The 12388-nt window shown below is 38.8% G+C and overlaps 1 protein-coding gene across 1 annotated transcript in view; it reads right to left on the minus strand.

The window, feature by feature from the left end:
* Nucleotides 1-2858: 2858 nt before the first annotated feature.
* Nucleotides 2859-12388, minus strand: part of LOC146003119 (homeodomain-only protein-like) — a 54984-nt gene continuing 45454 nt past the window's right edge. Inside the window, exon 3 of the mRNA XM_083141295.1 lies at nt 2859-4341. Coding sequence (XP_082997421.1) covers nt 4264-4341 — 78 coding nt within the window. The 3' untranslated portion in view covers nt 2859-4263. The remainder of the gene's footprint in view (nt 4342-12388) is intronic.

The raw sequence follows: 12388 nt of genomic DNA on the forward strand, positions 1-12388 counted from the left end.
GACTCGAGAAGGTTGGACCAATGAACGCATCAGGGGGAAAGCGATTGCATGGAGGGGATAACGCTGCTACAGCTTTGCTCCGTCCATTTCTCTCATTCTCTTACCCTTATACGTGTGTTCCTCCACAGATTCCCGATTATCTAGGTGCCTAATACGCGGCTATATGGATGGGTTGCCATCCACTTCACCTGAAAGCTGAACAATGTGTACAGCATGCGAGATTTAATAGAAAGAGCCAGGCTTTTGCAATCAGTTGAGTTAATGTATAACCGATTATTATAAGACTTTTCCTCCGGAACGAATGAGGAGAAAGAACACTTCACTCCTCTCTTAAGTAATAGACTGTTCTGGACTTTTGGCGCACAAAGAGTGCAGTCGGCGGTTAGGTGTTATGACGTCGCGTCTTTGTGGTTCGTGTTCGCGCGCTCGTTGCTGGCAAAACTTGGAAAATTTGCAGTGACACGAGCAGTTGACATTATTTATATTTCGTTACGTTGAAACGCTGAATTGAATAGTGAGTTCGATCCCAAAAAGGAACTTGAACGGTGAACTTGCAGCCTGGAAGAAGGGAAGAGTTGCAGCGTAACCGGATCGGATCGTCGAGAGGTGGCTTCTACAGACTGAAGCGGAATGATCAGGAAGTGCATTTCAGAAATTAGGAAGATATGTCAACAGTGGTTTTGTCAGTGATAAGTGAGCCTTGTTTAAGTGTCGAGAGCTCTCGAAAATATGGTTTATGGCTTATTAGCGTCGGTCAGTATAAGGTAACAAGTACAGCGCTGAACTACAAAAAAAGCTAGCTAAAACCGTGAGTAATATTTCCAATGTGTTAACATTTTTTTATTTTGTGTTCATTTTATGCAAGGTTTATACATTGAAACTTCACCGAGACAATCAGGGCATTCATTCTCTGTATATCCCTGTATCTGGATTTTCCGGTGTAAACCAGGTGAAGGAGACTTAACAAGGGCCTCCTTGCGATTGTTTAAGTAAAAATAGAATTTGAGTAATAAAAACATGTGAAATGTAATTTTCATCTTTGCTTCACTCATTTAATCAGGTTTTGTAAAAAATTGAAAAATCCTGCTTGTATCTTGAACGAAAGCAGGCAAACGCATATCAAAACCAAAATACTCTTGTTATCGTTATAAATGCATCTGTTCGAACAGTACGTTATGGTTAGATAGTCCAGTTTTTGAACGCGTAATACGCCACTGTTGGATGCCCATGCTCATCGTGCGCAGTTCTTCTTACACATCTGTCCACTAGTTGCTGTAGTCATAACACTAGTACTAGTGGAGAACAAAATATCCAAAACAAAACGTACGTCACTGACATGTTCATTGGGAGAATTCAAATAAAAATAATGCGCACCTCGCTAAGAACGGTATTTATTAAGCATACGATTTGAAGTACAAAACAAGATGTTGCATGTTAGACTTTGCCTAATGAAACCCATGAAGACGCTGGCTACAATCGGGATAGATGCCCCTTCATATGCAACAGTTAAGTGCTTGGTAACCGAATTTGAGTGTGGCATAAACAAGCTTGAAGACGACATGCCGGGCGACCTCAGACTTCATTATCCGATATGGTGGATAAAGTTCAGGCCGCGGTGATGGAAGATTAGTTAGTACCACCACAGATAAATACCCTTTTCTGTGGTACCACACTACGAGCTCAATTGCCGAGGCTTAGAAGATATATCCCAGGAAGTGTCCCCAATAAGGTTCTTGGCAGGGTTGTTAAAGGTCCAGGAGTATTAAATAAATTCAATTCCGGTCCAGGAGAGAAAATCAGCAAGCGTAAATGTTTTCTGGACCGTAAAGAACCTTTTTATCTGTAAAGTATTTCAATTCGGTCCAGGAACTATTTTCCAGGATGAATTTAAATACGGTCCAGGAACATTTTTTCCGGATCAATACAAATACGGTCCAGGAACCTTTCTTCCGGATCAATTTAAATGCTGTCCAGGAGCCTTTTTCAATTAAACAATACGCAACTTGGACTGAATTTAAATTGTGCGAGAATAAAAGTTCCGGTCCTGAGCGGAACCCAATAAAAACCATTAGAATTTATGTGTTCCTGGACCTTTAACAACCCTGGTTCTTGGCATGCATGAGGTCTCATCGCGTGGGTTCCCAGATTATCAATTGATCAAAAGCGACAAGTGAGCCGTTCAAATAAAATTTTCAGATGTTTGAGGCTAGTCCAAATGGCTTTCTAGTACCACGATTGGTAACTTGTATGGGACATACAAAGAACAAACAAAGCAATCGAAACACCCCAGTTTTTCATGCGAAAGAAGGCGAAGATGATGGCTTCCGTCTTCTAGGATTCCAAAGGTGTTTTGTTGATTTACTTTCTGCACAAGAGTGAAACTGTAATGGTGATGTACTTGACTTCACTTTTGGTCAAACTGAGGGATAAAATCAAAGGGAAAAAGGGCGAAGAATCCTGAGAACAGTGACGTTGGTCCATGTCTTCACACTCACCTTTCTCACCCGACAAGGCTTCCTCTGACTATTATCTCTTTTCTAAACTGAAAACAACACCAGGAACTCGATTTGCCACAAATAATGATGCCATGAGAACTGCGTAGCTTTATTTACACCTACAAGAGGAAACGTTCAGTTCAGAACAAAAAAAGTCCACTGAAGGACATGCTGCTTATGGTGTAATCGTGTGAAAGACTACTGATGCTACATGCCAAGTTTCATGCCACCCTCCCCCTTAGACAGGCTGAAAACATTTCAATCACCCCTGGTATTCTAGAATCTTCATTCTTTTTGTTCCGAAGCAGGTGTACAAACTATGGTTTGACAGTGTAAAACTATGTTGGAAAGCAAACAAAAAAGTCACTTAACAGAAGAAAAATATATTTACAGAAAGTTTATTACAAAATATTATTAACAAAACAAGGTGTTTTACTTTACATGTTGTTCACACTTAATTAACTAGAAAAACTGAATTTGTGCGTTGACACTCGCCAGACATATTGAGAAAATAAAGCTTTTGACATCAATATTTCTTTCTTTCTGCTATACGTTCCCAGTGACCATGTGATTTACTGCATATAACTGTAATACAATTCCTATGTATTACACAAAGTAATAAAATACTTATAAGGCAACAGCAAAGTAGGTGTATTTTTGCAAAAAGAACCAAAACTGGAAACAGCCTAAAAATAAGTGGTCATATTTAATTGTGTGAACAAAATATTCAAGATACAACAAGTATAATACTGAGTACTTATACCGTACATTGTCACTTGGTAAATATTATTAAGTGCACGCCATGTACAAAAAAAAGTTAAACTGACAAACGTCACACAATGTCTAATAATAAAACATTGATTATGGATAAACACCCTTAGTAAAGAGAAATAAACTGTGGGCTTTCTATAAGAGGTAGATTTCGCTTGAATAATAAAATTTTAGCAATGTAAAGCGTGAGTACTACAATGAGTGTGTACACCTTTGACGAATTTTTATATGTAGCATGACTGCATACACTAATACTTGCCCTATTATACTCTTTGTACTTTTATCATTTTATTATCTAATATCAGCACAATTCATGAATGTATTAATGTATTGGATATTTTATAACAGGTAAATAACACGTTTGTAAATTTTACTAAGCTATTATAAATAATGGTAGCATTTTTTTGTGTATTGCTTACAGAGAGAATCGGTCATACTTTGGTACAGAAAATCCACAACATGTATAGATTGTTTTAAAAATAACTGCTTAACATTTGTACGATCTGTTTACCTTGTAGTACAATTCTTGTGTAAGCTACCAAAAATAGTACCAAAAATATAGTTTATTTCAAAACTATGCTTATTGTACAGTGGGATTCACAAGTATTGCTCGGCAAATTGTCCACTACTATTTTCATTGATTTGTTTCTCTTGTATCCTAGGTGTTTTGAAGAAATTATTTTTTATGTATGCTGGTACAGAGGTTGTCAGCAGCTTGTTTGGTGTTTTGTTTCAATTATTTAAGCTCTCATTATGTAAACCAAAATGAGTGAATATGGTGATGGACAATTTGCTTGGTATTACTTATGGATCCCACTGTACGTTCCATAATATCGTAATCTATCTACACATAAAAATATAACTAAAGTTAAATTTATACACAAATATGTTGAGGAGTGTCCCCTCTCAATATATTATAAAGCCTTTGGTAGTTTTGAGAATTGTTGTAGGTGATCTGCTGATGTACATTTTGCAATTACCGATGTACATTTTGCAATCAATCACACAAGCGACCCATGTTGGTACTCAAGCCTTGTTCACGCCTCCAAGTGGCCAAACGCTGCATATACCATGCCTGGAATTATAAAAAAAAGGAACATATTTTTATTAATTTAACATTATGTTAATATTTGTTAAGTCAAACGAACGCATGTAGGGTTATGTATAACATACAAGTGGTATTAATACTTAAACCAAGAGATATTCGTAGTATTAAATTAGTTCTGCAGGGCATCATAGGGAAAGAAAAGCTAATTGTTATTATTCGTGTTTTTCCTACTCCTTGGTTGATCGTGACGATGAGAATGGATGGAATGATAGAAGGGAGACAACAAACTATACTGTCGTACGGAATAGTTTTGTGCATAACAGCAGTAACAAACGGAGAAGGCATTTACTTATTGACTAGTTTTGTGACGCCCCAAAACACAGGGTGTCTCACATAAAAGTAGCCCAATTGAATATCAACATACATTTAATAAATTCCACAAATAAATACAAAATAACCTTCACACGCCTACCAGGAACATGTAAAATTTCCTCGGTGCTGTATTTGAAAATGAAATGAAAGGACGTGTCATTAAGTTACGTATATGTACGAGGCTACTTTTATGTGAGACACCCTGTATTTTTTTCACCCGACCGTACCACAACGATAGAGAAGAGAGCGAGAGAAATTAACCCTCAGGGAAGAAGGGGAGGGGAAAAAACGAAGAAAGATGAGGAGTAGACGATCAAAGAAAGAGTAAATGAAATTGGTGACACCGATTTGATTAAAAAATATTATTGGCATCTGAAATCTATGCGAAACACATGCTACTCTGGGAATTGTATGTGTTTTAGTGTATTCACCGAAGACTCTCACAAGGCCTGGAGTTTAGGTATACATTGGAACAAAAGCTTGAAATATAACTTGAGATACATTAATTAATACACGTGGGTCAACTTTGAGATTTGATACTATCGGACAGATGAATGCGATATACAAATATGATCAGCATCTAGTAGAATTTGGATAAAGTGGACTAGACTGGGCCGCCGAGGAACTCTGGTGATATAAGACAGCACATTAACAAAATTTATTTCGAAATTAAAGCAGTCAGTCTATGAGCAGTGTTTAGGTGAAATATACAGAAAATTGGCGTTTCTGTACAGTATGATGCACAACTATTGATCGGAAAATTGTCCATGGCTATTATCATTTATTTCTCAATTGCATCCTATGTATTTTTAAGGAATAGTTTCATTTTTTTCAATTTTTGATGCTCTCATTTGGCAAAATAAAGTGCATGAACATGGTGGAGGACAATTTGCTTGGGTAATATCCACTGTACATATGTGATAAATTTATCGGCAAAATTGGTCCACGGCGAACCCACCTGACTGCTGCTTATGATCACTTCTATTTGAGTTCTATGGTCCCTAAAAAGTTCTTCAGATAGTAGATTAACATCTGTTTTACACGTGCGTTTGATTATTGTTGTTTTTACTACTAGATAAATACTTTACATGTGGAGTATCATTAGGAAAACCATAACAAGTAACATTATTGAAATATGAAAATAGAAAGTTCTGTAAATTTTACTTGTTTTAATATCTCTTCGTTCAAATACCGAGTAATACCACATAAAAAAGCTATTTATCATAACTTCCTCTTCTCTACCTACCGCTCACAACTATGTAAAGAAGTACAGTCTATTGCAAATTCGAAACAATTCACATCTTGTAAAACACTAAATCATTTTATGTAGCTCGGAAGAAAGCTTCGATTTACTCTCTACCAAGTTTGCACAACAAACGTTGACAAGTCATTATACCTACTTTGAAAGCTAGATTGGGAAGGCTGTCAACTTTGTCAACGCTCAATTTTCTGTAATAAGTTCCTGTAAAAAAGAGGGCGCCCGCTTGTTGATAAGACAAGTGAAGGGTGGCGCCACGCTTGAGAGAAGCGCGAGACAGTCTGGAATTGGAGGGCGTGATAGTTTCGAATTCCCAGTCCGACTTGATTTAGAAACAAGGCGTTCAGGATTGGGAGTGTGGCAATTGAGGAAGCGGATCTAATATATCAATTTAGTGTACCAATTGGTATCTTCCTTTGAAAGGACCGCTGGAGGGAGATAAAGAAGAAGACCATTCAGATGTCATTCAGTGTTGCCAGGGCAAAGTTCTTTTGGTGCCATTTGTTAAGAGAAATTGCGTATTGTAGTGTGCAACAGGCACGTATCCAGGAATTCCTTTCGGGGGGGGCTCAACACCATTTTTTTAAGGGGTATAGTAAGAACCTCACAATTGTGTGTTTAAGACCAGAGGTGGCAATTAGGTTCCAAAACGGGGGGGGGGGGGTGGAGGGCGTTGCAAGGAAAGTTTACTTTCTCTTGGCAGACAAGGTTTAACATTAAGAGGCCATAATGTTGAGGCAAAAAAATAAAAAATGGGGAACAACTATCTCTTAAATCGTTGCCACTGTAAGGCTGTCATTTTAATCAGAACGTGAAATCTGAACAATTTTACCACTCGACTTCTCTGTTTCCATGCATTAATTATGTGTGCCCGAACCATCTCAGTATGTGTGTTTGTCCATTTCATCTCATCAGACATAAAAACATCTATGGTGTCTTTGAGTGTTTTGACTAAGCTGTTACACATGCACGTAATGGACAATCCACTCGACAACGCGAGATTCAAATTGTGGGCTGCGAACTGGACGCAGACAGCTCTCGAATATTTCTCTCTGATTCGAGCCTGAACACCACTAACGTGTCTTGTCCTCCCATTTTTCAGCTCTTATAAAAGCCGAAACCCACCAAATTGTTCAGATTCAGGCCTTAGCACTCACAAGTGTTCAAAAATGCCTGTCACAGCTTCCGTTGTTTTGTCATATATCGGCACGAAACAAAGGAAGTCTTCTCGAATACAGGTGGATCACGAAACAATTAATGCACAGTGAAAACCCCTCCGTTCCCAACACATCTAATGTTTCGTCTCCTAGTATGATGAAATGCTTACTCATTTATCTCCAGTGACGTGCCCAAGGGAGGTTTGGTGAGGTAATAACCCCATTTGACCCAGTATTCCCCCTCACCCTTCCGAAAATCTTGGGCACGCCTCTCTTTATCTCTGAGACGTTTTTTAAAATCAACTCACCAGAAGTTTTTATCATCGTATTGGAGATTGAAGTAAGATGCGTTCTTCCTGCAGGTTTGGATATGATCCTTTAGGGTGCTGTCGTCTGCCTGCCTTCACAGCTAACCTTAACAAGACCCTAATTTTCCATCCTTGTGACTTGGATTTTCAAGACTTAGGAATGTTTCAGACCGAAGGGACACGCGATACATGTCGATTGGAATGGGCCAATCAACAGGAACGTTTCACACCGTAGCGACACAAAAGGCCGCACAAACCTAATTTCGATTTGTGAAATCCTCAGGCGACAGGGTGTGAAATCTCCCTTATTAGGCCACTGTCATTGTCACCTCGAAGTAGTAGCTCTTGTTGACCACAGAAAAAAAATATCCTCAACCGGTGATAATGCTCCTCAGTTTTCCTATATTTTCTGTGCTTGTTACGATTTGATATACACAGGACATGTACTATGTACACATTTTAACGAAAAATCGGTTGAAGTCAAGGATGGCTAGGTGGCTCAGTTGGTAGAGCCCTGATTTGGGTCCTGGTAGAGCCTGCAATTTCCGTCTAAAATGTCTACATATGCAACATCTTCTTGCTTTCTCTTCTCGACATTCATAAAATTTTCGGCTGTCTCTTTATGGTAGTTAAGTGTTTGAATGTGTTTCGAACCCAGTAGGCTTAAACAAAAGTAATTTTTATACCATGAAATTCTCGGACTGCATATACGAAATTTAGTTCTGGCAAAACTAAATCATCACTCAAAACTTTGCTTTTCAGTTGATCTATGCAGTTTATTTCTGTTTTAATAAACCACTCCAATATCCGATACTGCTGAAATATTCACTTTAGAGAGAGATCTTTGATCTCTTCGGCCCTCGAACCAAACTAGCACTACACTGAGTCCCCGAAAATTCTGCTGTCGTCAATGTCTTCATTTTCGAATCACTATATCTTATAAAGCAATCAGAGGACGCTGACTGATCTGATCACCAACGACTGTATGAATTGTCACACTTACCTCTGAAATCTCATTAATCGATTCTTTGTACAGATCAACCGAAAAATTGAATCCGCGTATTTATATTCTCATTATATTCTAGAATGTTCCGTAGATAGAACGATTCGTTAATATCGCCAGTAGTTGACTCCTTCTCTCATTCAAGAACGTACCCTCTCCCGCCTTCCAGAGATTAGAAATTACAACGAATCGCCCTAAGTGTGGTGCTACCTTTGTTGTGCAGCTTCCAAATGCTGACAAGTATCTACATAGTGCTCAAGTGCGCTGCGAGAACACCGAAAGCACAAGAAAAGTGTACGTGTAATATTATCAACAACAGGGTTATAGAACATTCTTCGTCTTGCCTCGATAATTGTCTATCTCCTTAAATCATCGTCACATTATTCAAAAAGCCAAAAACCTGATTTTATCTAGTGTAAAATAAAAAAAATTCCTGGGGGGGGCCTCGAGCCACCTCAACCCCAGCTTGGATACGTGCTATTAACAATAACAGGGTTATAGAACATTCTCCATCTTGTCTCGATAATTATTTCTCCCAAATTATCATCATATTATTCAAGAAGAAAAAATCCTAGTTTTATCTAGTGTAAACAGAAAAAAATTCCTCAAGGAGGGCTCGAGCCTCCTGATTCTCACCTTGGATACGTGCTATTGACAATAATAGGGTTATAGAACACTCTCCGTTTTGTCTCGATAATTATTTCTCTCAGATTTATAAATTTATTATCTTCACATTATTCAAGACGCCAAAAATCTAATTTTATCTAGTGTAAATTGAAAATTTTCCTGAGGGGAGGGGGGGGGGCTTGAGCCATTAACTATAACAGGGGTATAAAACATGCTCCGTCTTGCCTCGATAATTATTTCTCTCCTTACATTATTTTCACATTATTTTATTTCACACCACAAGAAATCAAAAACCTCTTTTTATCTAGTGTAAACCTAAAACTTTCGGGGGGGGCTCGAGCCCCCTAAGCCCCCCCTCTGGATACGTGCCTGGTGTGCAAGGAAGGACAATTCACAGCAGGACATGCAACTTTCTGGTTAATAGCAGTTTTCATCACATCTTTCCAAGTTTTCTTTACTAGCAGACACAAAGATTGATTTGTTTATATGGCTCATAAATTTGCGCCACTAATTGGAACTTATGAACAATCAAAACATTAATTAACAAATAGGCTAGATTGTAATATCATGTGTTGAAAATATTATGGATGCCCTATTGTTGTAATAGGTTCTTATTTAGTTACTTAACGTTAATCGCGGCAATGAAGATGAATGATGGTGGAAAGAAATAGATGAAGAAATAAGTATTACGACCCTTGCTCTGGTTAGCCGGAACAGAACCGATGCTTGGTGACCAAGCCCACAGGTTCTGGAATTAGCGTTATGATTATCATTATCACTCATTCCCATTATCACAATATTCGACTTCGACATGAAACCGATTAAATAATAATAATAAACTATTTTGAAACATTTTTTTAAGTCCACTTTATTGTCAGATAGGCTGAGCAGGACTGGCCTACAGTTTAAAAATTGATCCAATTATCTGTGCCTACACCAGGGAGCGAACCTGGAATCCCCTGATTACAAGGCGACAGCGAGAAGGCGCTGTTTTGCTTTGTAATTGGAATTAGACCTACAGTTCACCTCCACCGAGTATCGAACCCGGAACCCCTTGATTACAAGGCGACGATGTTACCACTACGCCATCGAGGAGGCCGGTCCTGTTTGGAAACAAGCACAAAGCACTGTATATTCCTGATGACGCCATCATAGGCCTAATAATAATGAAGATGTGCGCGAGTTTAAAAGTAGGCACAAATTAGGCACAACGTGATGAAAAATACTTTCTAGAACCTGGCAACGATGAACCTCCACCCCTACACACAGCTTAGCGCTGGCCTACTTGGATTGTTTCTCCCACGACTTTCGTCATCTTCCTCTCTTCCATTTGACCCACTGCTTCATCAGGACTGACCCTCCTCTCCAAGCCCAGAAATAGCACCTAATGCATTTCTGCCGAGATACGTTATAAGTGGCCAACGCAAGAATTGGAACGAAACATCTCAAAAACCGGGTTACGTGGCGGTCTGCTCTATATTAGTCAGCATTCATCAAGGGTCAAATTAAGATTCCGTTATATCACACATTCACAGCCGACCGTGGCAGAGGGGTTAGCACAGGGCGCTACGATGCAAGTGATTCCGGCTAAGAATCCCTTTCTGGGCATGCACGTTCTTTGTGAGCGACCCTTCATCAATTTCATCATATCACTCATCGTTGCGATTAGCCAAAGTGGCAGAAAAGCAAGTAAAATAAACTCAACCAATCAAACAAAAAGCGTTTTAAATCAACCCACGTGAATTCGCACTATGAGAAAGAAAGAGAGAAATCCTCTATCTTCGTTTTATCAAATCACAAACTGTTGCTGCAGAACGTCATGCTTTCTGATTTTTTAATCCATCGGAATACTCTGTGGTTCTCTTACCAAACCGATGTCAAGGAAGAAAAAGGGCACAGCTCCTTCACAAAGACATTAATTGGCGTGCAGCTGCAGAATATGAGAAACTCCCGGTGACAAGCCGTGACTAATGCCAGGCATTTTGCAGCATGGTGAAAAGTACTGACCTTATTTATTCCATGAACCGTTTGGAATTCCCACAGCTTGTAAGGACAAGCGTGTAATCACCAGAATTACGATTCCATTTCTTAACTCTGTTGTTGACACCACCAGTTTACTTTCAGTTCAATGCATAATGTAGTGTTGCCAACTCAGAACTTTTCTGTAATGTGTATAATTTATTAGCCCCGTTTATGCGTGTACAACCAATTGTTAATCTTGAACAATCTTTCCACATTCTTTGCCCATATTTTGTAATATTAGTTCATACGATCACTCAAACTTCAAGCAAGGGTGTGGTTCTCGCCCACTACACCCACTTTTTCGGCAGAGAAGCTCCCTAGTTTTTCATTATTATTATTTTTTAGGTGAAGGCTTTTAAAACGAAACTTTATTCAACATCATAATAACGTGTCATACTTTCTTGTTTTAAAACTTTGTCAATAACATCGCTTTTAGTTCGAAAGGTGGCCGCGGTGGGTCAGTCGGTAACGCGTCTGACTACCATGCTAAAGGTCCCGGGTTCGATCCCCGGCCGGTTCAAATCCGGGAACTTTTCTAACGTTGGAAGCGGCCCCGGCGCCCACCCAGTGTCGAATAACATGGGTACCTGGGGGAAACCCTGGGGGGTACAGGCGGTCAAGACCGGATCAAGAAAGTGCGGGGCGTTACCCCCACACCCCCTATACGCCTTCATGGCGTAGTGCTAGGCACAGGGGAACCCTTTACCTTTTTTTAGTTCGAAAGTTCCTTGCCTATTTCTTACATACGTATATCCATCTTTAAAAAATAGGAACTCTTCTGATCCAGTAACTTTAATTACAGCTAGTCAAGGCATATTATAGCTATAGTTGACAATTATGGTTTAGTCCTGGCTTATTTTTGTGTTACAATTAGTAATAATAACAATATAGCGATAACAATTAAGGTTCCTTAAACAAGCACCGTGATACTATTTATAATACAACAAATTAACTCAACTGCGGACTGGATCTAGATAAACAGATTTTATATTATTGTACTTGTACTGTAAATAGCCTCATTTATGAACCACGTTCATTACTTAACTTGTTTATTCTTACACTCTAATATTATAATATACAATTACACTCAATGATATAAGCATAAAAAACGAGGTCATTAATCACTAAATTACAAGAATATGGTAAAGAAATTGCTTATGTACATTTTTTTCATTTGCAAGGATTAAGAAATCAGTTCTAGTTTTCTCTTGTCATTTTCTAATGACAGAAGAGGAAAAGTGGGCATTCTTGTTCAGGAAGTGCGAAAAAACAAAAGAGAAATCTTCCTGATGATTTTCCCACGCTTCTGGCTACCGTTTCGCGCGAG

The sequence above is a fragment of the Lepisma saccharinum genome, chromosome 19, assembly GCF_977018435.1.
Source record: "Lepisma saccharinum chromosome 19, izLepSacc3.1, whole genome shotgun sequence".
NCBI classification, from domain to species: Eukaryota; Metazoa; Arthropoda; class Insecta; order Zygentoma; family Lepismatidae; genus Lepisma; species Lepisma saccharinum.